The sequence below is a fragment of the Marmota monax genome, unplaced genomic scaffold (assembly GCF_021218885.2).
Source record: "Marmota monax isolate L192 unplaced genomic scaffold, Marmota_monax_Labrador192_F-V1.1 WCK01_AAM20220418_F8-fsc00070, whole genome shotgun sequence".
Lineage (NCBI taxonomy): Eukaryota > Metazoa > Chordata > Mammalia > Rodentia > Sciuridae > Marmota > Marmota monax.
The window spans coordinates 2,503,195-2,530,583 of NW_026692116.1; the positions used below are offsets into that span (position 1 = coordinate 2,503,195).

Below are 27,389 nucleotides of genomic sequence, written 5' to 3' on the forward strand. Positions count from 1 at the left end.
CAGACTAAAAATGTCTCAATTTTCCTGTGGACTCTACCTGAGATTCCAGGTATATCCAACAGAAAAGAAATGTTTGCTCCTGGGTATGCAGGTTGTGAGCAAGCTTCCAAAAGGGTGCATCTGGGCACCAAATCGAGACAGTGAAATGAGGGAACCAGGTGTCCATCTTAACCCCTAGCAGGGATGCCAGCAGCGTTTCTGCAGAGCTCACCTCCGCAGACCTCTTCCAATCTGGCACAGGGGCCCATGGAATGCTGCCAAGTCCAGCCCTTCCAACCAAACTGACTTCCTTGAATTCTCCATGCATGCCTCTTTTTCTCATTATTAAAACTCCTGGAAACACAGCCCTACCCAACACTGCCAAGCCTCAGAGGCAGCAGCTAATATTTTTTAAAGATGTGTAGGAATAGTTTTTAAAGTAAAAAATGTAGTGAGTATTCAGCCTGCAGTAGCAAGCATTTATTTTTCAAACTTCCCACTTTTCTTACATAAGATATATCACAGGACTCAAGATAAGGTGCCAATAAGTAACCTCGGGCCATTTCTACTCAGGAGGCATTATGGTCCTACATAGCACATGTTCACCAAGAGCAGGGCCCACCAGGCCCTCAACACTATACCATAACCACAGAACAAGGGAGGGAGGAAAGGATGAATTGTGTAGAAGCAACTGCTAACCCTGGGCTGTGGCTTGCTGCTCCCTGCCTTCTTCACCCTCCACCACAAGCAGAGAAGGAAAAGGAAGGCTTTCCAGGAACAGCCAGCCAAACCCACCAGGCTGGAGCAAGCAGGTTCCTACTCTTCTAACTTGGGCTCATTTCTCATGTTCCACTGGGCTTGCCCCCTCCCAGCAGATCTATAGGGGGCCTTTTACCTCTTTAACCCCCTCTGCTACCAAGAACTCTATGCCTTCCCTCTGATGTAGAGCTTCAAGGACATTTCCATGAAGTGGGAATACTAATAAAGATTACTTAAGGGTCCTTCTGCTCAGATAGCTCTTTCCATCTCTTCTGAGGAGGCCAAAGGGGTTTCATCTGATTCCAGGATGTCTCATTGGTAGCTATTTACTTAGAACTTAATCAGTCAAGCTAAGAGATTTGCTCATTCTACATAAGAAGATGCTAATAGAGCGGCCTTCGGTTAGACTGAGAGCCAACTGCCTGGATTTAAGTTCCAGCTCTAACTTATTAGTCACAGGACATTGTACAAATTGTTAACCAAATTGAGTCTCGGCTTCCTTGTTTGTAAGATGGAGATGATGGTAACCATAATAATACCCACCTCATAGGGTTGTCTTATTAAAACAAAATTAACTAGCAAGCCCTTGATAAACATCAGTCTGTGTCCCAGGACTGTTGTGTCTGAAGCTGATGAGGATAATTTCTTCAGCCTCACTGATGGAGGCCCAGTTTGAATTCTATGATGCATGCCTTGGACCTCAGAGGATGGAGAAAATCCAAACCTCAGAATGAAATTCAAAAGCCTTTCTCTTGATAGTTAAGGTCCTCCACAATCTACTCCCATCCTTCTTTCCAAGTAGACTCCTGCTGTATGTCTACACCATTCTCCAGGTCATCCATCCATTAAAAAAAGAAAAAAAGTCAAGCACTAAATATCAAGTACATGGCAGGCATGGTTCTCCATCTGGTCAGCCCAGAGTCTTTCCCATCCTAGACAGTCTATCCTGAGGACAGAGCTGAAGACTAGAGCTTCCACAAAGCCCTTGCTGGCTGCTCAAGTCCACAAGGGCTTCCTCTTCTGACCCCTCTGAGGTCTTCAGGGTTTTACTTGGCATTTGTCCTACATTGGTTATTTTGTTATATAGTCATATTTTACAAACATAATTAAATGTACAAGCAACTCAGGGATAAATCTTACATTTCTTTGTGTATCCCTAAAAGTCTAGTACTGTGTTTGCATTTAGCAAGGATTTGGTGATAAGTGATTTTTTTTTTTTTTTTGGTGCTGGGTATCGAACTCAGGGCCTTGTGCTTGCAAGGCAAGCACTCTACCAACTGAGCTATATCCCCAGCCCGATAAGTGATTTCTTAATGTTTCAAAAGAACATAGATGGCTCAAGCAAACCCATTATCATTCTTTCAAAACAAACACCCCTCAGATCAATACTCTCCTATAGTATAGAAGTTTAAAGGCTCAGCCAGGCATAGTGGTGCATGCCTGTAATCCCAGCAGCTAGGGAGGCTGAGGCAGGAGAATCACAAGTTCAAAGCCAGCCTCAGCAACTTACTAAGACCCTATCTCAAAATAAAAAAGGGCTAAGGAGGGCAGGGGGTATAGCTCAGTGGTAGAGTGCTTACTTAGCATGCGTGAGGTACTGGGTTCGATTCTCAGCACCACATATAACTAAGTAAAATAAAAGTCCATTGACAACTAAAGAAGAAGAAGAAGAAGGAGGAGGAGGAAAAAAAAAAATATATATATATATATATATATATGTGTGTGTGTATATATATATGGCTACGGATGTGGCTCAGTGGTTGAGCACCCCTGGGTTTAATTCCCAGTATCTGAAAAAAATAAAAGTTTTAATAGCTCAATTTCCAGACCTAGACTTATTAGGTTTATGGTTAACTCTGTCATTCACTAGCTGTGTGACCTTGAGGATGTTACTTAACCCCTCTGTACTTCAGTGTCCTCATCTATAAACAAGATAACCAAACTACCTACACTTCTTAGGGTATTATAAGGATGAAATTAGATAAAGCACTTTGAATGGGACTTGGCACACAGTAAATACTCTTTAAATATTTATTATGATTATTACTATCTTCTTGAAGTACAACTCATGCATAATGCCCCCAAAAGTATAGTATGCAGCACCCACATAGAAAGCTACTAGGTATAGGTATATAAAAAACATTTTCCCCTACTTCTTCATTCATTTGGCCTATTAGGTTATATCACAATAACAACCAACAAACTCTACCTTAAAGACTTCCCTATCTCTGTGCCATTTATCAGTTACCTTATGCTGTCAAAAAAAAAAAAATCTACAATGCCACTGTCCCTTTCACTTCTGCAAAGCTTTAAGCATGCATGCAACTAAAAAAAACCATATATATATATATATATATATATATATCCCCACCATGGCTTGAAAGAAGAAGGAAGGCGTTAAGCAAAACTGATGTGCTACTAAAAACATCAAGGCTATACAGGGCCATCAACCTCACCACATTCCCAAGAAAGACCTTCTTCAGTGTGTTTGTCAGTCTGACTCAGGCATTGATGAAAGCAGAAAGCCCTGCTCAGAGCCACCAAAGGTGGTTTTGTACCTTGTCATCATAGCATGATGTTTCTCTTTCTCTCTCTTCCTCTTACTCTCCTCTCTTGCTACTACTTTTCAATGTGATTTTAATTAAGATCCATTTTAATGCACAGGCCAAAAGGCAAATAACTCTTCAATAATGAGACAAAACGAAACTGCTGACAGAAAATAACAGAAGAATGGGCAGTTCAAATTCACACACTGGCATTCAAAAGGAAACCCAAAACCAAGCAACTTTCTTTCAAAGGATGTGCAATGAGGGGGATATTCTGCTTTCCATCCTCATAAACCAATTTCTCCCAACTGACTTCCACTCAGCCTTCCTAATACCACCCCTGGTCTGAGGCTATGGGGATCCCTAAGGGTGGAATGGTTCCTTCAGCACAACACCCTGGTTAATAGCACAGATGTAAAACCCTCCACTTCCCAGCTTTGTCACACTGAAAGTTATCTAACCTCTCCATATCTCAATTCATCACCTATAAAGTGGCAAAAGTAATTATTTCCAACTCAGAGTTGTGATTATCTAAGCTCATTAAATAAAAAATATCCTTATTCATTTTTATACTCTATAATTGTTCAGCCCAGTGGCTGCCTGTAGTGTATATTCAATAAGTGGTAATTATTACCCCCTCCATCTGTACCCGCAAGTCAACAGCCAAAACCAAGGGACTAATCATTTTTCAAGTCAATGCTTTTCTTGTTGAGACCTGCCAGTTTCCAAAACTGATCCAACAAATTAGTTTATGTGGCCATTAGGGAAAAGACACAGAGCAAATTACAACAAATGGAGTAAATCAAGCTTCCAAATTTATTAAGCAACCCTGACATGGAACACTAAGATGTTGGTGTGGAGGATTGATAACTCTTAATAAAGGAACAACATTCCAAACTATCATTTGCTGATTCTCAGCTCCAACCTAATACTCTGATGGTCTCCAAAAAAATACATGCATTTCTCTATTTTTTTGAAAAAAATATTTATGCTTTTTGTAGCTCTAAGATTGAAACCCAGAGCCTCACACCTGCTAGGCAAGTCAGTGAGCAATATCCCCAGCCTCTTCCTCTACTTTTCAAAAAGTTACATGTTAAAATATCTGAAATACACAAAATTATCCAGGCAAATCTGTAATCCCAGTGGCTCAGGAGGCTGAGACAAGAGGAACTCAAGTTCAAAGCCAGCCTCTGCAAAATAGCAAGACCCTAAGTAACTCAGTGAAACCCTGTCTAAAAATAAAAAATAAAAAGGGCTGGGGATGTGGCTAAGTGGTAAAATGCATCTGGGTTAAATCCCCAGAACCAAACTATCTATCCATCTACCTATCTATATGAAATAGACAAAATTAAATACCTTCCAAGCATCCCATCCCAAAAGCATCTCTATCCAGAAGGCATATTTACTTTGTAATAGAGAAAATAATAAAAAGTGTCTTTCTTGACATTTTTATTTAGAGACAGCAATGTAAGTATAATCTATCCATGTAAAAAAAATTAAAGTGTGCTAATCATTAGCATATTTTTTCTCTACTTGCCTAAACAAGGTTAGGAAGTATCTGTATTAGTGACATTGGAATGCCTAGTCTAGGCAAACATGTTAGATATCTGTATTGTGGTCAAACATTTTATTTACTTAAAGAACCTAAATATTCAAGTTTTACATGAACATCAGCATGGTGCAAATTCTTCTAAACTGAAGAGATTGAAGAAAAAAATATATCCAAAAGAATATAATGACTATTCAATTTATATGACACAACTCACCTGCAGTGACTAAACAGGAGCTCATCAGGGTAAACATGGCGATCATATAATGGGATGTCATTTTTATTTCTCCAACAGTGCACATCCAGTCACTGCAGCCTATAGTTCTTCGGGTCACAGACAATCTTTGCAAATCAGAAATGGCCTTAAAACCCCTCTTTGCAATGTTCAAATTGCCTGTAAAAAAAATAAATAATTTTCAATAAGAGAACATAGTACAGAAAATTCTTTTCATAAACAAACACACATTAAAGTTAAATTGGCCAGGCACGGTGCACACGCCTATAATCCCAAGGGCTCAGGAGGCTGAGGCAGGAGGATCGAGAGTTCAAAGCCAGCCTCAGCAAAAGCAAGGTGCTAAGCAACCCAGTGAGACCCTGTCTCTAGATAAAACATAAAATAGGGCTGGGGATGTGGCTCAGGGGTGAACTGCCCATGAAGTCAATCCTAGTACCAAAAAAAAAAAAAGTTAAATCAAGAATTTCTGAAAGGTGTCAAAGAAAAAAATCTGTCTTAAAAAAATGATAGACTAGTACTGAAGCAAACTAGGGTAGAAATGGTGATAACCCAAATTAAGATTTTTATAGCAAATACTTTAGCAATTGACATGATTATATTTTAACACTTTTAAATCTTTGGGTTTAAGATTGTTTTTACCCACAATCTCTCTATGTTGCCCAGGCTGGTCTCAAACTCCCGAGCTCATGCAAGCCTTCCACCTCAACCTCCTGAGTAGCTAGGACTACAGGCACGTACCTCCACAACCAGATAAATCACGACAATAGAAGAAAATCGAAATGCACCTGTAACACCACCAGTTACATTGTGGTACAATAAACAATGACATGAAACATGCTTTCTCTAGTGCCAGGACACACACACACAAAAATAGCTCTGATTAGAGACTCATTCTAATGTTATAATGACAGGGTTATCACAGGCATCAAATTAAATTACGCTGAGAATCAATCTGAAAAAACAAAGAACCATAAAAAAGGCAAAGCTCTTATTCCATCTGTTTGCTGACATTCTAGCAGATGTCTCCCCTGCCTTTCAGCCCCATCTGGACTAGATGATCCAGAAGATCCTTTCTAACCTTTTCCTATCCAGAGTCTAATCAGAGTCTGCTGGTAGTTTGCTCAACCTGAATATTCCTCCCATGGCTGCTTTACCTCATAAAGACACTTCAAAGTATGATTTCCAGCCTTATATCCCTGAGCTGGTACAACTCCCGGAAGTTGTTCGATTCAACAAATATGTATTGAGCACCTACTATGTTCTAAACATGATTTCTTCTCATCAGCAATAAAAGTTATCCAACAACTGGATAAAAGTTCAAATAATCTGCTTGATCTAAACCCTGGGCAAGGCAGGATGGGGGAGTTTCCCAGAAATCTCTGATACAAAGAAGGGTTGCAACCTTGTCATCCTCACCCAGGAGATGCTATCCACAGAATGAGTTCCTATTGAAGTGGTCTTTGTTCATCAAATGTTAACAGAAAGAAATTTAAAATGGTTCTTCAAGGCTGAAAGTGTAGGTCAATGGCAAAGCACTTGTCTGGCATGAGTGAAGTCCTGGGTTTGATCCCTAGCACCACAAAAAATGAGTAAATAAAATGGGTCTTCACGGATGTAACACTAAATGCCTGTGTGAAAAGGGAAAATTGGATGTTACGGGACACAGATAGGAGGAAGCAGGTTCTGGGTTTTGTAATGATACAAAATATGTGAATATTACCTATCTGGAAACAGTAACAATAAAATTGTAACTTCGAAAAGAACTTTTTAGATATGCCTTAAAAATAAATTATTATATATGGTTCAATCTTGGTATATGGTGGAAATTAAAAGCCTAGTATAGAAAAAGAAAAGCCTAGTATGAATACAATATGGGTTATGGTGGCAGTTAAAAATCTGCCCAGCTGTGAATCCACCCTGCCACCTACCAATGAGTGATGATTGATGTCAGGCAGATTACTTTTCATGAATGAACCTATCATGTGGTAGGATATGGTAAGTGAGGACTCAGTAAGTACAAATGATGCTTCGAAAAGTGCATAACACATTAAAAATATAAACAATCAGTAAATATTAGCTAATATTCTCACTACCTGTTTATTCTCTTTAAGGCAGTTAAACTAATAAAATGGAAAGATCACTGTGTGGTCATTTACGTAAGTCTTAGCTGCTGACAAACCAGTTCAATCATTTGTTTACTGAAAAATAAATGCAACAGACCAAAAGAGGAGATAAGCTAAAGAGCCGCATCACTAAGAGAATAAAGTTGCCAGTGAAGTTGAGGCACAAGTCATTGGTGACACAATGGTCTTGTCTCAATGCCAACTAAATTATATGGCTCATTTGGAAGCCATAAAATAGATCCTTGAAGCCCAACATTTCTGTCACTGTATTTCCACCTCAGACAAAAAGGAAATCTTCTGTTAACAATTTGACAACAATAGGGAAACCTATACTTTCCCTTCAGGAAATCAGATTTCCTGAGTGGATTGATAAGGAGAAAACTCTCTGAAAGAATATGCTATTTCAGCAAATGCTAAGGGCCATTTTTATAAAGCAAAACCCTCCAAGGAGATCCCAGAAGAAGATGGCTTCCCAGAGGACTTTTATGGGGCACATAAACCATAGGCAGCACAAGTCTAGAGGGAATATTTAATGAGCATGTGTCACCCCTGCCCACAGCCACAGAGGGTCTGTGGGGCTGTGGCCCATTAATCCAGGGGCTTAAACCAGTTCTGCACAAATCTGTGGAAAGAAAGGCAAATGGTTCTATTAAAAATATAGACTGCAAATTGCTGACAAGAATATTGGGCAATTATTAAAATGCAGCAATTACAGATATAATAAAGCCAAGCTAAACAATTTGATGCCCAAAGGCAAACCACAGCAAGTTTACACCGGATCCTAAAACATCTCCGAGGAAGTCAGAGACAAGTTGAAACTACACACTGCTGTTTCTAACAAAGAGAGAGCTTTCCTTCTTTTAGCATAAAAGTCCCTTCATAATGTAACTTGTTCAAAAAGAAAATAAACTGCAGAGGGGTTTCCGTCTAATCTTCAAAGACAGGATCCTAAGGCAGAGGAGAATGGAAAAGGAAGCATGAGGTTCCCATTCAGCCCGACTTCAGTGTGGACCAACACCTGCACACACCAGTACCTCGACACATGAACCAGGGATCTATTCCCTAGTTAGAAGAATGTGGGTGACTCTGGGCCTCCAATAAGTGGTGGCTTTGAAATAAACCCAGGGAACATGAGCTCCTCTTTTCTGTGAGGTTCTGTCACATTAACTTCACAAATACCAAGGACTTCAGGCCCTGGCTTTTTGACTTCACTGAATCTCTTTGGACTTTCAAAAAATAGATAGGTCCTCTGAGATCTGCAAGAACAACTGGGGGTAGAATAATCACTTTGCCCACATTTCAAAGCAATGTGTTCCATTCAAGGGGTATGAGAACATTTAGTATTCATAAACTAAGAGAATAAAATTCTGAAAAAGAACTTCATGGATTAAAAAAGAACATGCTACTAATTTTGCTAATTTCAAGAGTTTGTCTTTGTTCATTTCTGAGGCCATTAAACTGAGCATGCTGTCCCACATTCTCTGGTGATTCAACAAAGCACTCAAGTGAAGACTGGGATTAGATGAAAAACCCTAACCTTAACACCATCCTGGGTTTAAACCAATGTTCAAAAGGAGTTGGTTGGGAACAATATTGCCTGGTTGAATTTTTACGGTTGTTGTTGTTTAGTTTTAGAACAAATCTTGGTCTATCTTGGAGAAAAAAAAACTGGAAAAATGGGTGTCTAGCAGTAGGTTAATAATCAGTAAAAAAATAAAAATACTAACTATCCTTTTGATGGCTAACATATTTACCTATATGAGATTATTCAGTCAACACTACATCATAATTAATTTGTAACTGATCAATTACGCAGTTAAAAAATTTAGCATGCTAAAGATATATGAATGGCTTTTCAAACTGAAAGAGATCCACAGGATTTCATTGATGAAGATGAGCCCCAAATTCCAAGACTTACACTTGCCCAAAATAATAGGGCAGAGGCAAGGCTCGGTCTCTGTCCATGACTACCGCTCTACTTCCCAATTTCAGCTCTGTCGTCACAAACTGGAAACCATGTTGTCCTCTCAACATTCAATCTCTGAAAACAAAACAACGTTTTTTCCAAAATAGGGGGAAGTCTGCCATGGCTACTATCAGACACTGATATGCACTCTGCACAAATGATTACTGATCACCACTGTGACTCAACTGCAGGACCATGGTGGCAGTTATAATAAATAAACCATCCTTGGTAATGCTGAACTCAAAGATTTTTAAAAATGCAAAGGGCAAGATGAAGCACGAACCTGTGATTGTCACATTCTAACATTAATACTGTTTTACCTGAAATCAGCAGGAGAAATCAGAGATGGAACAAATTTGAAGATCTCAAGGACACAGACATAGTAGAATTTAAAAATTCCCATTGACTAAATTCAAATAGTAAGAAAAACCTGAGCTACTGGTAGCCTTAACATGGAATGGTTTCAGAAAGATCTTTACAATGTTTACAATCCACCATTTAATTGGGGGAAAAAATGTTTTCTTTTTTTTTAGAAACACACAGTTAAGTCTGCATGTGATTTTAAGAAAAGCTCATAGAGAAACTGTTCTGATGGCTATTCAACCTGCTATTTAGGGGATTCAGAAAGAAGCAGCATGAATGGCATCAATATCTAGCTTGGCAGCCTATAAAAAGGGGTGTACAGGATGTTAGAATAGATACTGTTGTTTGATGACATTTGGATGCCCTTTAGGACCTGTACACAGAAAGCAAAGCCACCTTATTGTCACAGCAGCGACTCTCAGGTTTCTCTATCACACAAGGGAACTGGACAGTTTCCAATCTGTCTACAATGGTAGACAGATTTGGCACAGAGAAGGAAAAAATCCTGGATTTGGTTGAGAAATCTTTGGAATCATATCTAAGCACAATCGGTATTCAACAAATATTTACCACTACTATGTGCCAGACACTGTTCAAGATGCCAAGGGTTTAGTAACGAAAAAAGGAGCCCACGCTCCTACCCTCCTGGCGCTTACATTCTGGCAAAAGTAATATCATTCATTACTTTAGGCAAGCCATTTACTTTTCTGAGCGTCATTGCTTCTAACAATACATCTTTATTTATTGCTTATGCTGTGCCAGGTAACGAGGATATTATGGCAAAGCAAAGAGACATGTTCTTTCCTTAATGGGCTTTAAGTCTGGTGGAAAAAAAAAAAAAAACAAGACAAATAATCACAAATATGTAACTACACAATTCTATATGTGCTAGAGGAAGAGTATCCACATCCTAAGGGTAAACAGAGGTTTAAAAGCTCAGGCGAGGCAAGACCCTTCAGGGAGAAGAGGTTTTACAGGTCCTGATTCTGCAGCAAGCCCACAGGAAGAGAAGAGATTCAAAGGGAAGATAAGAAATTCAAAGGGGATGATCAGATTGGAGTTGATGTTGTTTTCCGGTCCTGGGGATTGAAGCCAGAGTCTCATACTAGCTAGGCAAGCACTCTGACACTGAGCAACATCCCTATTTATTTATTTGACATAAGGCCTCACTAAATTGCCAAGGCTGCCTCAAACTTTTGCTACTCCTGCCTCTGCCTCTTGAGTAGCTGGGACTACAGGTGTGCACCACCACTTTTTATTTTTCTGGTACTGGGGATTGAACCTGATCCACATCCCCAGCCCTTATTATTTTTTGAGACAGAGTCCCACTAAATTGCCCAGGCTGGCCTCAAACTTGTGATCCTCCTGCTGTGGCCTCCTGAGTTACTGGGATGAAAGGCATATATCACCTTGCTCAGATTGAGTTTTTAAATATTTCCCTGAATGCTGTATGGAATTTCTTACAGCAGGTCAGACAAGAAAGAATGGTGGTTGAAATCAGAATGGAACCTGAGTTTGTTCCTTGGTAAGGAGTAATAACTACACTTAACAAGGTCACAAGGTTGCTATAAGAATCAAATGAGACAGTGCATACACAGCAGAAAAACTATCATTACTTATCATTAATAGGCTGTCTTAACCAAAGACATTTATTATCCTGAGGCCTAGGAGTAATGAAAGTCCCAGCGTGCTGTGGCTGTCAGCAGGAGGAAGTGAAAAGAGGAAGATTACTCCTAAACTGCTGTACTAGTGGGCAGGAATTTCATGTGAAGACTTGTGGGGAGGGAGGCAGAGGGAGGCAGGAGCCACAGAGGGTAGGAGGGGAGCAGAGCCGCTGGGCTCGCTCTCTCCTGCTTGCACTGGCCACCTTCAAAGAAAAGGTAGGCTGCCCCTCCAGGGCACAGCCCAGCCTCACCACCCGCTGTCCTAGAATTCTTCCAGCAACCCAAGTGGATTCTAAAAGGCCCAGGCACAACAGACCTCATTCCCAAGTAAAATATATCAACACGGGGAAGGAAGGCATAGATACATTTCCACAAGTTGGTGAAAGACCACTAGTGGATTTTTCACCACCTTGCAATACTCTAAAAAAACGCCTTTTCATATTTATGATTTTTGCATCCAAAGATTTCTGTTGCTTATCATTTATGAGGGTGTGTCCTTTTAAGCTAGAATTAATACAGAACTATATTTGGGAGTTCAAAACCTGGTATACCAACCTCTACCACTCACTCTCCTGTAACATGATAACAACACTTTGATTATAATATATGAGATAGAATGTGGACATGGTACTTAAAAATATTACTTATATTCTGTCCCACAGTCTTTTCTGCACACCGCCCCCTACCCCTGCTTGGCGTTGAGGATTGAACACAGGTCCTCAAGCTTGCCAGGCAAGCTCTCTACCACTGAGCTACCCCCACAGTCCCACTGTCCATTTTAAATCAATAACAGTCACTGTTGTTTTAATGTTAAAACAGCCCCCAAACTTCCAAAAATAATAAGTCAATTACCAGTAGTGAGACCATATAAATTGTAGTTTATAGAAAGCTTCATATTCATTTTGAGATGAGACTTTATTATCTAGAATTTCAAAAATTCTCCCCATCATCAAAAAAATAATTATTCCAAATTCAATACAAGATCTAAGTCCTAATGATAGTCATGATATTGCAAAACTGCTTCCAAATGATGAGGACGGCACGGTCTCAACATTTCTGGTATAAGTTATAGAGACCTGGCTACATATCCTTCCTCCATTCTACCTATGGTTCCCATATTAGCAGTAGAGGTTTAGCCAGGGGGCAGTAGAACTCAGCCTAGCACTTCCACCAAACCAACCCAACTACTAATAATGAGGAACAAGCTGTCATCAAGAGGATTTACATCATGAAGCTGCAATTATTCCAGCAAAGCTCAGCACACTTAACATTCCCAAGACTACAGTCATCATCCCCCAGGCCCTAGCAAGCACTGGACATTGACAAAAAGCTTCAGGTAGATCTCAGTGGTAGAGCACATCCCTAGCATGTGCAAGAACCTGGGTTAGATTCCAGCACCACAAAAATAAATAAAATATCATGCATACACTACAATAAAAGTTAGTATGGATGAATGACCAAATTGTTAGAACATGTCTTGATAGCAAATGATAAACCAACAGATAAGGGTTGGAACTTCAAGCACCCTCAAAGCAACAGGGGGCAGGAGTTCTGCCATCAATGTATTTTATGAATTCAGACATTCTAGGACTTACTTGCTTCATCTCTATTATTAAAAGATTAAACAAGAAATAATTTTATTCTACATCTTACATATAATTGTCATTATATGGACTCATGACCAATCCTGAATCCTCTCTAGAAAACAAGACTTCAAAAATATCTGTGGAGAGGTTGGGGGTGTGGCTCAGTGGTAGAGAACTTGCCTGATACATGTGAGGCTGTGGATTCAATCTGCAGCACCATCACACACACACACATACACACACACACACAAAAAAAAACTTTGAAATGTGTAATCATATAATGGCTAGCAGGAATAACATTAAGTTAGAAACTATTATACAACAATCACATTCAACTTGATAACATACAAGAAAATAATATACCAACACTGCATTAGTGTGTTTAATCTATAACTTATTTGAACCAAAAAATATTTAAATGTGGCATGTTCCCAACAATGAAAATTATAAATCAAACACAAAACCTGAATTTTGTCCAGATCTGCTCATTTTATCCAAACCTACCATTTCTATGCTCTTCTTCAAAGTCCAGGAACCCTACTCATTCCCGTCTTCTCATTCCAAAGCCACTTCTAATTAATCCCATCTCTCCCTGAACACTGACTCCTCAACAATTTGTGTATAATTTGTGCCATGTTAACTTCTACTCAGAGCCAACTCAGTATGTTACAGATAAACAAAATCCACTCCAACCCTTTAACTTGATAGATTAGCAAACCAAGGATCAGAAAGACTCCATGACTGACTGGCCCACTGATGCACAGCTAGTTAATGGTAAAGCCAAGGCTTTGGCTAAAGGAAGATATCAGGGCCACAGGGAAATTCTTCCCCTCTGTAATTATTCTGCGCTTATTCAAGTGTTTGTTCCTCATTCCCCTTCTTATTAGAGGCTCACACCCTGCTTTCTTCTCTGACCCCACAGAATATCTGTGACTACTGAGCACCTAGGATATCATTCCATTCTCTCAAACACCCTGTTTGTTCTTGCCTCCATTTAATTTTTTTAATTTTTATTTTTGGTGTCAGGGATTAAACCCAGGGACACTTGACCACTGAGCCACATTCCCAGCCCTTTCTTCTTCATTTTATTATTATTTAGAGACAGGGCCTCACTAAGTTGCTTAGAGCCTCACTAACTTGTTGCAGCTGGCCTCAAACTTGCAATCCTTCTGCCTCAGCCTCCCTAGTTGCTGGGGTTATAAGCATGTGTCACCCACACCTGGGTATTCCATTTGAGAATGAAAAAAGTAAGGCTTCAAGATGCTAAGAAAGCCTGAGATCACCAACCATTAAGTCCTCGCACCAAGATTTGAGTCCAGGTCTAATTACATAGCCCATCCTCTTACCCACTACAAATTGGGGTTCCTCCAGAAACAGCTGGCTTCCAAAAAAGAAAAAAGGCAGGATCAGTTCCTAATCAAGAAACCACTGTGGATACCAACCAGGCTCCAAATAGGCAGTCACTCTGGTAATAGGCAGTCTGATGAGATCTGACACAGAGACAAATTATTTTGCTTTGAAATCAGGCTTGCAAATATATTTACTTCATTCATTCAGTCATTCAATAAGCATTTATGAGCAAATGATAAACCAACAGATAAGAGATGGAACTTCAAGCATCTACCTCATGTTGGGCCTTGTTTAAGGAGCTGGACACAGAGCAATGAACTAAACACATCTATTTTCAAAGAGTTTTATCTTCTGATGGGGGGCAGACAGACAACAAATATATGTGTCAAACTGTGGTAAGACCTAGAAAGAACAATAAAGTAGGGTAAAAAGAGACAGTGATGAGAGGAGGGATGCTATTTTAGCAGGAGGCCAGGGGTGGCCTCCCAGAGGAGGTGGCATGTAAGCACAGAGAGCAAAGCTGTGATAACATCTGAGGGAAATGCATCCCAGGAAGTGGAAATAGCAAAGGCAAAGGTCCTTGGTGCGTTCTACAGTGCTGTGGAAGCATGCAGCCCCCACAGCCCACCGGGGTTCAAATCTCTGCTCTACTTCTTCCAAACAATGTGATTATGGGCAACTTACTTAAACCTCCAGGCCTGATCTGTAAAGCAGGCATAATGTGTCTGTCTTCCTCACAGAGTTGTTAGGAAGATTAAGTAAATTAATACCATTTAAAGCACTTAATACCCAGTATGTTGTTAGGGTTCAGGAAATGATAGCTATGATTATTGTGAAATAGTCATCAATAACTCAGCTCCATTCAGAACAATTCATTTTCAATTGGTGGTTTTGAATCCCAGGGTTAAATTACACTGCTTGGCTCTGTCCATGGCCAACAACTTCCTCCTAAGCCTTAGACTTCCTTGGCTGGGCTTCCTGTCCTGAGGAGAAGAGTCCTGTATGGAACCATACTGATGTTATCTCACTAAGAAGGAGAGGCACATTACTCTAGCTTTACTATTACACTAATATAAATTATGCTCTTCATTCCACACCCCCTGCCCTCCAGAATCCAACACCTCTTCAGGACAGAATTTCTCGCCCCTTAGGTGTAAGTTATTGGTTTCATAGGACTAGTCCCACCCATCTTCACTCCTCGATGGCATCACTGACAGAAGCAAGCAGCAACTTCAACTACAATCCTCCGTCTTCAGAAGGGTTCAAACTGCACTTCAAAATTAAGATGTTAATTGTTTTTTTTTACATCCTTTCTAACATGTTCTTTTTGCCTAAAACAAACATTTGTTTTCAAAGAGAACAGAACAGAAAAGCAAAACTCAAAAAAGCATCTGGCCTGGCAGTCTCAAGACTGTTCCTTGGAGCACAGTACCAGCTCTAGAAGATACCAGAAGCCACCAAGGGCATGGGCTCAGAGCTAAAGGAAGATATCAGGGCCACAGGGGAAATTCTTCCCCTCTGCCCAGTACCCTCTCCTCCAGCTCTGTCCCTTACTGCTCTGTTAATTTTTCATCTTTGTATCTGGATGGGTTAGAGGGCAAACCACAGGCAGAGAGAAACCACAGCAAGCCCATGCCTGTTAGAGGTAAAAATTGGGAATCTTCCCAAACCACTTGTAAGGCTGGGGAGAGCCCAGGGTTGCTCCTTCAAGTCAGACAATTAAAAAGAGATCAATGTTCTACTCCAACAAGTCTTAAATAAGGCTTTAAAAAATCAGATCCTCCTTCTTCCTGACAGGGCCTGATGTGTTCCCTTTTGAATGCCCCGAGCATATGTTTAACTGGAGTATAATGAATCTATAAAATCTTACTTTTTCTCACTCATCTATTCATTCCACCAATATTTAGGGAGTGCCTTCTCTACACCAGGACTGTTCTAGACATGGGAATTGGACAGGGAACAAAACATAAAAATCCTTGCCCTCATGTAACTTCCATTCTAGACAGGGAGACAGATTACAGACAAGACATAGAACTGTGTGTTAGGTAGAAATAAGTGCTAAGAAAACACATAAAGCAGAGACATGCATGTGAGTCTTGAGTTTGTTTCTTTGTTGTGAGCCAGGATCTAAAAGATGTGAACTCTACAGATATTTAGGAGGAAAACATTCAAAGTGAGAAAAACAGTACACGTGAAGGCCCTGACACAAAGTGTGCAAGGAAACTCAGGAAACAGAAAGTATTCAGCTAGTATAGAGTAAGCAAGCAGCAGTAAGAGACCTGGGAATGGTCAGCTACCACACAGGACTTCACAGATCACTGTAGGAATTTTGGCTTTTAGTGTGAAAAAGACAGGAGCAGTTGAGAGTTATAAGCAAGGCATGATGGGATCTGGCTTAGGTTTTATCAGAGTCACTCTGGCTATTGGGTGGAAACTAGATTACAAATGGGTTGGGGGAAAACTGCTCACTCACTGTGTGATCTTGGAAAGACCACCTTCCCCCTTTGGTTGTTCTCATCTTTAACAGGCCTTAAAGAAGAGTATTCTAAGCCCTGTTCTAATCTCAAATTCTGATTCTGATTTGATTGCCTTCGTCTTGTCTATGATTATATTTATATCAACTATAATCCTGACCTTTCCTCAAAGCTTTAACTGCAGTGACACTGAGTTGAAGAATTTAATTTGACAACACATATCATACATCAGGCCCATACTAGACACTCAGGATACAAAGACGGTAACACTCTGTTATGGTTTGGATCTTGAATGTCTCCCAAAGGCCCATATACTAAAGGAACAGTCCCAGTGGTGGCAATATTGGGAGAGAGTAGAATCCTTAAGAAGTAGGGTCTAGTGGGAGATCTTTAGATCTTTGGAAGGGGATTATGAGATCCCCATTCTCTTCCTCTTTTTTGCTTCCCAGACATGAGGTGAATGGTTTTGCCCTGCCACACGGTCCCACCATGATGTGCTACTTCAATACAGGCCCAACACAACAGGGTCAGTAGATCATGGAGTCAAATCTCTAAAATTGTGGTCTAAAATAAATTTTTTTACCTTACTAGGTAATTATCTTGTGTTATACTGATATATAACAGCATAACCGAAGGTCATTAAGGAAGTCCCCAATCTGAGACTGTGGACCACAGAGTAGTATTTGGGTTTGGGAATTAGTTTTAATGGAAAGACTTACAGAATAACCAGGTGTCACTGCAGAATAATAAGCTGCTGAAAGTATGGGTATGAAATGAAAAAACTGGAAGTTCCTGACATAGATATGGCCAATGAAGCACGGAAATGAGCAACTAAAGGTAGATTGAGAAATGAAAAGAAAGAGGAAATGCCGCTAATGATTTGTCTCCACCAAAACTCATGTTGAATTCTAATATCCATGTTGAGGTACTAAGAGGATAGGAACTTGATCCAACCATGGTATTTGGATGGGGTGGGGCGGGTTGGAAGGTAATTAAGGTTAAACAGGGCTATAAGGATGGGGCCCTAATCCAATGGGACTGTGGCTTTATAAGGGAAGAGAGACCAGAGCTAGAATGCTCTGTCTACCCCTGCACCTACCTAGAAATTCTGCAACAGGTCCCCCACCAGCAAGAAGTACCTCACCAAATGCAGACACTCAATCTTGAACTTCCAGCCTTTAGAACTGTAAACTGAATAAACCTTATTCTGGATAAGTAAGCCAGTCTTGGCTTTTTTGTTACAGCAACAGAAAATGGACTAATACAAATGCCAACATGTGGGGATCCATCATGGAAAAGGAAGACTGCAGAGAGATCAGGAACATCCAAGGGAAAACCAGAAGTAACGTTGTGGAAACCAAGAGAATCAAATGTGGGGAAAAGAGAAGAGTAAAGCAAAAAACGCATGAGGGAAAGAACAATGAAGATGCTGACTGAAAGCAGGCTCGGAATTTTGCACTTTGCACCTTTTCTGGCTCGTCATGGTGTGGTGGGCGTGGGAGCCTGCCTGCGGCAGGCTGAGAAGTAAATGGAAGGTGAGAAGAAAAGAACCAAGAGCTAACACACCACCAGCTCTGGCAAGACTAGTTGTTATCAGAGATTCTGTACCATCAGGAAAGTCTTATTCAACACTCTGTGGAGGTGTAAGGTGTGAGAAACAGGAACCAAAAGCTGCTACTGGGGGGGGTGATCGTCTGGTGATGGAAAGGATGTTTCTTAGTTACCCACCCAGGTCTCATAGGATCACTAATCCTGAAACTAGCAGCAGGCATTCAGAAAGGCTAGTTGCTTCTAATAAGTGTCGAGGACAACATATCCACCCACATATTGTCCAACTATTAGACCTCTGGCCTCCATTCTCTCCTCACACTAACATCCTTGCATTTTCTCCCTTAGCAGAATACTGCTGAGCAGTAAGGACTGCATTTCAGTTGAAAGAAAGGTAAGTGTAACAAAAGTCCATAGCACCAACGACCACGTGTGGATCTGTGGATCCATAAATTGCATCAATCAGACAGGAAAAGGCTTCACCAAAAATCCAAGCTGGGACCTAAAACACTGGGCCCAGAGCAGTTAGTGTCAGCAGAAGTTGCCTAACTGCCCTTCGATGTGCTCTCTGAGAAAAAGAAAAGAGCCAAAAGAGGAACAAGTCTTTAATCCTAAAATTATTCTGAATTTCCAATACAGAGCACTTGAGAAACATCTGAATTCAACAGAAAAACTAGCAGATTCTTTAAAATGTGCATCTACAATTCTTTCTCCTATACCCTCTGCAAAAAAAAAGCAACCTAACTCCCAAATGATCATTTTTCTTGGCTTAACTTCACTATTTTTTGTGATACATAATTAGAAACAGACTGATTTTTCCTGGCTTATAGAGAATAAGATCCTTCGGGGTTATAAGAATTGCCAGCTATAGAACCTCAACTTTAGCAAAAATGTCTTTTGCAAAGCTCTTACCTATATACCTACTTGAAATCTATAATAATTCCAAAGAAAACATTTAAATCCCTTATTATTATGCAAAAGTTAACTTTCTCCTAATAAATCAGAGACCTCCCTCCCTCTCCTCACCTCTCTACCCATTTAAGCTAAGTGAAATTCTGCTTTGAGTTCAGCTATCTCCCATTCAGACATTACCAAAAGCCCCACCCAACACGGTATCTACATGGGACACTTTCTAGAGGTATTTTCAATAATCTAGTAGAACTGGTTCTAAAAAAAACCCTCTTCACTTAGCCCATAATAAATTTAATGTCTTGAGCATCTTAGAGAGTGAACATATCAAGCAATGAAATAAAGACGCCAACGGACTGAAAAAGGCATAAATATAGGAAAATGTGAAATGTAAGAAATTGGTCATCCTTACCTTGGCTCTTGTCAAAAACATCATGTCCTGCAACTGTGGTAAATAATGTCATGGGTTAAAAACAAAAAGACAGGTGTATCTTCATAAAACAAATCATTCTTCATGATTCATATAGTATATTATGAATATATGACAAGTAACAATTTCTTGAAGGTCACAAAACTCATAAAACTAATAGGAATACTTGTTCAAAAAGCCTTTGGCAAAAAGAGAGACCAGCAATAATAAACACGTTCATTTAGAAGATCAGAAACTTCTCCCACACACATAGGGAAGACCTTACACTGCAATGATGAAAAATGTATGTAATGAGTCAATGGTGCTTTCCCTCCAAGTTGCATTTAATTTGCCAGCCAACTGCACAAAGTCTAATATAACAAAATGAAAGATTTATACTTCGTAGACACTCAAGAGTTTTGTGTTTGAGCAGGTTTTGTTTTACAGAAAAAAAAAGCATAAAAATGAGATAACATAACAACACTGAGGATCATACCAAAGAACTTAGGATACTACCACATGAACATGGATTTTGTAATTAGAATCTAAGTATCTCACCTCGAATAACCTTCCAAGTACAAGGGGTAAAAAAAGCCACTTTCTGCTCTAGAAATTATCATATACTTAGATAATTATGAAATGAAATTTGCAAATAGCCACCAGTGCATTTTTGCTTCCAAGGACGAATATCATACTGTCAAAATACATAAATCACTAAAAATGCTAATAGAATGATACTCTCCAAAGGGACTCTTTTCACACACCAAATGGAATTAAGTATTCATCAAGTTTCCATTAATAAAATAGTGAAAAAGAAATCCAAAGTTCTGTTGGGCCCTCCACTCTGCCTATCGGTAGTATTGGCCTTCCTGTCTGAAATTGCAGACCGTCTCCCAAGGTAATCTGATCAACAGGGAAGCTCAAGGACTAGTGTCTGTAAAGATTGTTTTCTAAAGATCATTTTTTTCAGGAACTAATAAACTTAAATGTGTTTTTACAAATGGTCCATCTGCGATTTTACACCTAAACCTGACCTTCAGCATATACAAGATAAGCAAATTAGGTACTTGGAAAGACAGAAAAGCAAGTGCTTCATCCTCCTGACACAGCTCCTAACTTGAAAGGCCCCTCTCACTCAGAGTCCAGTGTTCAAGAGGTAGGGAGAGCACATGCTTCTGCATTATTTTTTTTTTTGGGGGGGGGGTACTGGGGTATCCTTTTTCTTAAAGTAAAGATAGGGCTAACATTTCAGACTTAATTCTAAATTATTATCCTGGCAACACTTTAACATTAAATTTGAAAATGAACTTTGTTCCACTCAACATATCACTCAGAGTGCTCTTTCCAGATTAGGAGATTTCAACATAAAGGAATCACCACAAACAATACCAGATATTAACTTATCTCTGCCTATACAGTTATTATCATCTGAAAGATATGTCAGGATGGACAGATATGTCTGGAGCTCCTGTTCCAGACCTTCCATTTAAAATATGGTCTCTATCATATTTAGGTAACTGTCAACCTATTAAGTCTCCATCTCTAGCCTAGAAAGCTAAAAAATAAAAAATGTTGAATAAGGTCCAAACAAGAGTTGCCTCAGGCAGAATTTATATCAATGTTGTTTTAAACACAAAATATTGCACACATTTTGGCTGAGAGAGCAAGAGATCAATCACTAGTCCCTAAGATGGAGAGGGAGAATGGTTGGAAATCTGTGCTAAATCTTAAGAAAGGACTTTGCAAGGAGAGAAAATAAAGCTCAATGTCAGTTAACAAGCAAATGTGCTATTTCAAAAAAAAATAGAAAACAAGAAATCTAGAAATGAACAGAGCCCAGGAAATGGACCCAGATCCTTTCTGTAAAGCCTTTCCAAGTGGTGTTAATTTATTTCATCTTGACTAGAAACTGAACAAATTAGCAACAGCTTGTGTTTTATGAAATGCTACAAAGTAACAGTGCTATCATTCCAAGTGTTACTCGGAAGATGTAGAACCCCAGAAATTACTGCCATTCATCTTAGTACATTTAATTTTCTTCCAATGACATAAACGCCCTTACTAAATCCGTTAAAGGCTCACTATTATTTGTTAAAGGCTAGCTTTTCATATGACCCTAGATTCACTCATACATTCCAAATTGCCCACATTCCTAATGGCAATACGAGATTGCTTTTTAAGTTAAAGATCCTTAAAAACACTTATCCAACTCATTACAAAATTTTCTAACATTTTTTAAATTTAAAAAAATTAAAAACATTTGAAAATATAAGGAAAATCTACCATTGAACTGACCAAAATGACAATATTACTACTGTTAAAATAATTATTAAGAGCAAAAAAGAAGACTGTCCTCTTTTAACTAATAAACTTGATAATTATAAATTTTCATCCATTAGAAATGAAAAGACAGAAACACACATATCATAATGAATTATCAAGAGCTGGTAATTCAAAGTGACTACAGAGCAGAATCGTCCAGGAAAAATATTACAGCTATGTTACAACTTACCCAGCCATTCTGTAAATTCTAATTATTCTGTCTTCTATGCTTAAAATATAAAGTCAGAACCTTTCACAGATTTATGTCCCAGGAAGCTGGTCATCCCTTACATACTAAAAGAAGTCAGTAATGACCTGCAAAGGACATTTTTGAGTTCCCTGGGCTCTCAGGCAAGCAGTCACCTGACTTTTACAAGCTACAACCAAGTTTCATACAAAAAGGAAAGATTAATTCCTTGGAGTCTTAAAAAGAATGGGACAATAGCTTCCTTCCAGCAAACCAATTTTGTCAATCTTTAAAGGCTTTGGGTGACAAAGCCCTAGGCATCCTTAAGGCATCTTAGCCCCCCTGCTAAGATGAATAAGTATAGTTAATTTGCTGAACTCTAAAACCAGAAACCATAAGCTGATTAGTGAGTAGGAGGTTGATAAACATTTGTGGAGAAAGTAAACTAGATGAGCGCATGGAAGACTAATGAGATCCCAAATAAATGCTACCCTGTAGTAAGTACAATGGTAGAAATTTTGAAAGAAGGGGCTAAATTTGAAAGTCACTTAAAAATAGGATCCACATAACCATAACTTTATGAAGTAAAGTTAAATCAAAACTGTGTGATACACAAGAAATAAGAAAGGAAAATGGCCTATAAAACTGCAAAAAGAGAAAACTTAAATTGTCAGTTTGACTAACTCGGGGTGGGAGAGGATACTGGGGATAGAACCCAGGGATGCTTTACCCCTGCGCTACATCCCCAGTCCCCTACACCCACCTGGCTTTTTTTTTTTTTAACAGGGTCTCACTAAGTTGCCAGGGTAGCATCAAACTTGCAACCCCCTGCCTCAGCCTCCTGAGTTGCTGGGATTACAGACATGTGCCATCAAATCTACCTTCCAAGCATGTTAACTCTTAAATATTGTTTATACATGTATTTATAGGTATGGCCACCCATAGACACATCATAGATACCTATGCTGACATTGAATATGATAAATTGAACATCCCTAATCCAAAATCAAATATGCTCCAAAATTCAAAATTTTTTCAGAACTACTATGACATCACAGTTGGAAAATTATTCATCTGACCTTATGTGATGAGTCAAAGTCAAAAAAATATACTAAAAATGCTATATAAAATTACCTTTTGGCTATAAAGTCTACATGAAACAAATTTTGTGTTTAGATTTGGATCATTTTCTCAGGTCATCTCATCATACATGTGCAAATATTTCAAAATCTGAAGAAATCCAAAACACTTCCAGTCCCAAGCATTTCAGATAAAGCATATTCAACCTATACTAAAATATATGCCTCTGAAGAATGCACAGTAATAGAATTGTTGTAACTGGGTGAACAATCTTCTATTGTCTTGCTCTTGAAAGATGTTAATGAAACATAATAATAACAGAAATGTGAGTGCACTAGTCTGAGAACAATTCATTACAACCAGTTTTATATAAGAAGTTAAATAGCCAGGCAAAGATGATGGTGCACGCCTGTAATCCCAGCAGCTTGGGAGACTGAAGAAGGAGGTTGGTGAGTTCAAAGCCAGCCTCAGCAATTTAGCGAGACCCTAAGCAACTCAGAGAGACCCTGTCTCTAAATAAAATATAAAAAAGGTCTTGATATGTGGCTCAGTGGTTAAGCCCCTCTAGGTTTAATCACCAGTACAAAAGAGAGGGTGGGTATAGAGAGAGAGAACGTTAAATAAGGAGAGTTACAAGAGGATTCGGGATGGATTTCTCTGGATCACCAGTTTTCTCAATAACATGAAATACTATTCAAACTACACAAAATTATTTTACATGCATACCTCCTAAAGAAAACAAATTGAAAAAAATAAGAAGAACATGGATGTGTGTATTTAATATCTATCCAGCCACCCTAGGGTTCTTGACACATCCTATATACAGGCCTTGTCCTCAAAAATCATTGTTATTTTAATGGGTTGAAATTAAATACAGTTCTTTATTGCAAATGCAAAAAGCAACTTGGTTATTTTGATAGAAGAAGGCACAACATTTTTCTCTTCTAAAATGTATGTTTAACACCTTCCAAACTGGTTTGTATGATTTATAGACATTAATAGTATTTTGTGCTCCCCCTATTGGTTAATATTAAAAATAACAATGAATTCCCCAGGGATTGCCTTTGAAGTTCTGGTGTTCAAAAGTTAAGTAGGTGATTTTATATTTAAAAACATGAGCCAAATCAACAGTTGTTAAGCAAAGCTGCCATATAATGGTCAGATTCCATCACAACAGGAAAAATTAATGCTGACAAATGACAAAGACAAACTAAAGGGCAAAAAATATGCTGAAGCTTTGAAACACTAAACAATGTAGAATTAAAGCCAAAAGCAGAGAACACCAAGAAACAGAGCAACATCCTTTAACTGACACAATGGCATGAAATCAATTCCATTTTAATAGCCCTTAAGGGGGTAAGAATTATTTCCCTACCTCCTGTGCCAGCCTCAAGCTGTTTCCTAAGGAAGCCAAGTAACGGTGATCAACAATGTCTGGAAAATTAATAAAAGAAATTAAGAATAAAGATCCATATTAACACAAGTCAGTTCTATTTATAATTATTTGGAACCAGTTTCAGAGGAACTGAAAATTTATATATACATACATATATATTTTTTTCACCTAAATTAATCACAGATATGTTATCTAAGTATCAAAAGATGTGTTGAACTCAGATGGGAAGCTGGGTGATGAGAGAAGGTCATCTATTCACCACACACAAATCTGACTGCTCTCTGCCCAGCTGATCAAGCTAGTTGAGGAGTTAGAACTAATGGAAAGTTGTGCATGATCTTGGGCAAGTAACTTACCCTCTACTGTCTTATCTGTAAAGTGGGACTATTAATAGTGTTTTTACCATAGAGTTGATGTGATGCTTAAGTGCCACCAGGTCAGTATGAACACAAATTTCTGGTACATAGGAAGGGCTCAATAAACATCAGTTATTACTACCGAAAAGATACAGGTGAATTCACACTGAAGTAACTGCAGTATGAAATACCCTTTCAGGAAGATGACAAGATCTTGATCTGTTTTGTGAAGACTTCTATCCTCCCAAACCTACCACTTCATCTAGTGAAGATGGAACTCAGAAAACTCCTGGTTCCGCGTCTCAATCTGTCACTCCTATAGTCCCCCTTACCCTCACCGCTGTGTCACGGCAATGCTGGGACAAGCACTGCTAACACCTGGCAACGCTTCCCTGGCGCCAGGCACTGCTCTAGCACCTTGCACACAAAAAATCGTTCAATCCTCACAGCAACATTTGGGGGACCAGAACTGTTATTCTCATTTCACAGCTAAGGAAAAGGGACGATTTTACTGTCCTAGCTTTCTGTATGGACCCCAAATCCATAGGGTTCTATTCTGCCAAGGTAGGGCATGCTTGCTTGACATGCCGGTTCCCCTACACTATGTGATTCTGGAAAGTGCCCTAATAAGAACAAATCTGATTCTTCTAGCAATAGCCCAAGATTTCCAAGTTTGTCCGAACCAAGTTAACACACTTAAGAGAGCCTTCAAAATAAATCGGGAAGAGCGGCCAAGTTAATGCGGGTGAGTACTCCGCTGGGGCTGCAGCAGCAGCGCACGGCACAACCCGGGGAGCACCCTCGGGGTGCGGCCGGCTAGGAGCGCGGGTCGCGTGGATGCGTGAGTCCTGGAGACGCGGCCTCTGCCACAGCAATTGAGTGCAAACCCACAACAAACCTTTCCCACTGACGCTGTCACGCGTAGGGAGGGAAGTGGCCTGCGCACCCCACAGAGGTCAGAAGGAACCACAAAAAGGAAGAGTGAAAGCGGGCTTGGAGAATTCCTCCCCAGCACTGCGCATCGCCCCGAGCGCTGGCCACCGGTGACGGCCGCTTCCCACGCACCTCAGGTCCTGGCTCCTCCGAGTATGAACACCGTCAGACCAAGGCCGCCCTCCCAAGTCCAGGGGTTCTGCCGTCCGAGGCGACCCCAGCAGCTAAGCAAGCACCAACAGCCCGCGCTCCAGGGACTCGCAACGCGCAGCCTGCAGAGCCCGCGGCCCGGCGGGTGACCAGCAAGCTGCACAGCCAGGGAGTCCCGGCTGGCACTGCAGAGCTGAGCGGACCAGCCGGCACGTACCTCCAAGGCGGTGTGTCAAGCGGAGATCCACCCGCGGCAAATTGGAGGAAAGCAGAGCAAAGTTTCCCCGCCCAGCACTCGGCGGCTGCGAGCTCCTCCGGCAGCTGCTGCGCCGCGGCGCAACTACGCCATCCCGACCCGCCGGGGACTTTCACCTCCTGCAGGGAGCTCCGAGAATCACGCAGGGAAAGTGGCCGGCACGAGAGCCACCGACTTCCCTCCCTCACTCCCTGAGAAGAGGAAAGTGCCGCTTGGCGTCCCCGAAACCCTCGATTACCCCCATCGGGCCGACCCAGCGCATTCGCTCTCGCTCACACACACACGCGGGCGGGGTCGGGCAGGACGCCACAGCAATCAGCGCGCGGGGGGAAGGGCGCTTCTCCACGGCGTCCCCACCGGGGGCTCTGGGCCGCCCAGAAACTCCTCCTCCCGCCTCCCGCCTCCTCTCTCCTCCCCTTAGCCTCCCCGGCTGATGGATGAGCCCCAAGAGCAGCTCAAGCCTGCGTCTCCCTCCGGGCGGAGAAGAGAAGGAAAAGAAGGAGCTCAGGGTGCGGCCGGGCTCAGAGCGCCCAGGTTGGGACAGCGGGTAGGAAGAAGAGCGGGCAACGCGCTAGGAACTACAGGACTCGCTCCCTCAAACTAGATCCTTCAGACTTTCCAGCTCTGGAGGAGCTGAGTTTTTATTTGGCTCATCTGTCTCGATATAAAAATTCTAAAACCGCAGATAAACTCATCACACCCTCTGCCTACGCCCCAGCACAGCACCCCCGCCCCCGCACACATAAATTCTGCCCTATTTGTTTTTTCCCCAACCTCTAATCCTGCTTGTTATCTCAAGGTACATTCTGACTGTGGACGCTAGCAGAGTCTTTTCTCTTCCTTGCTGACAGTTGAGGGTGCATTACCCTGCCCTTTCCCCAGCTAGCTAAATAAATTAATTACATATAATGGAACCAGATCCGCATTTCTAGAGTCACCCTAAGGTCGGCGGCGTGGTGAACAACAGGTGGGCGGTGCGACGTCCTGCATGCACGTGCCTGTAAACTGCAACCTGCAGGAGTTGAAAGTGTAATGAAAACACTACTTTGATCCTCTGTTTACACCCCGTATTTGTATTAAAAGGTATACAATATAACAGGACACTCTTGTACAAATAGGCAGGTGAATGACCATGAACTGAATGGCGTTTCAGAAACCTGACTCTGCCATTGGATTAAGTAGTTAAGTGGTAGAGCACTTACCTAAGCATGAGCAAGGCCCTGTGTTCAATCTCTAGTTTGTTTGGTTG

The 27,389-nt window shown here is 40.5% G+C and overlaps 1 protein-coding gene across 4 annotated transcripts in view; it reads right to left on the reverse strand.

The window, feature by feature from the left end:
* The window catches only part of Tgfbr3 (transforming growth factor beta receptor 3), a 188,107-nt gene extending 161,671 nt beyond the window's left edge, over positions 1 to 26,436 (reverse strand). The window contains exons 1-3 of one of the 4 annotated variants that reach the window (XM_046461657.2): positions 26,102 to 26,436; positions 24,425 to 24,483; positions 5,051 to 5,227 (exon numbers count right to left, since the gene is read on the reverse strand). In XM_046461657.2, the coding sequence (XP_046317613.1) occupies positions 5,051 to 5,135 (85 nt within the window). In that variant the 5' untranslated portion in view covers positions 5,136 to 5,227; positions 24,425 to 24,483; positions 26,102 to 26,436. Of the gene's footprint in view, positions 1 to 5,050; positions 5,228 to 24,424; positions 24,484 to 25,866; positions 26,068 to 26,101 lie in introns of those variants that run through there. The other 3 variants (XM_046461675.2, XM_046461666.2, XM_046461681.2) reach the window with 3 other exon arrangements.
* Positions 26,437 to 27,389: the final 953 nt, after the last annotated feature.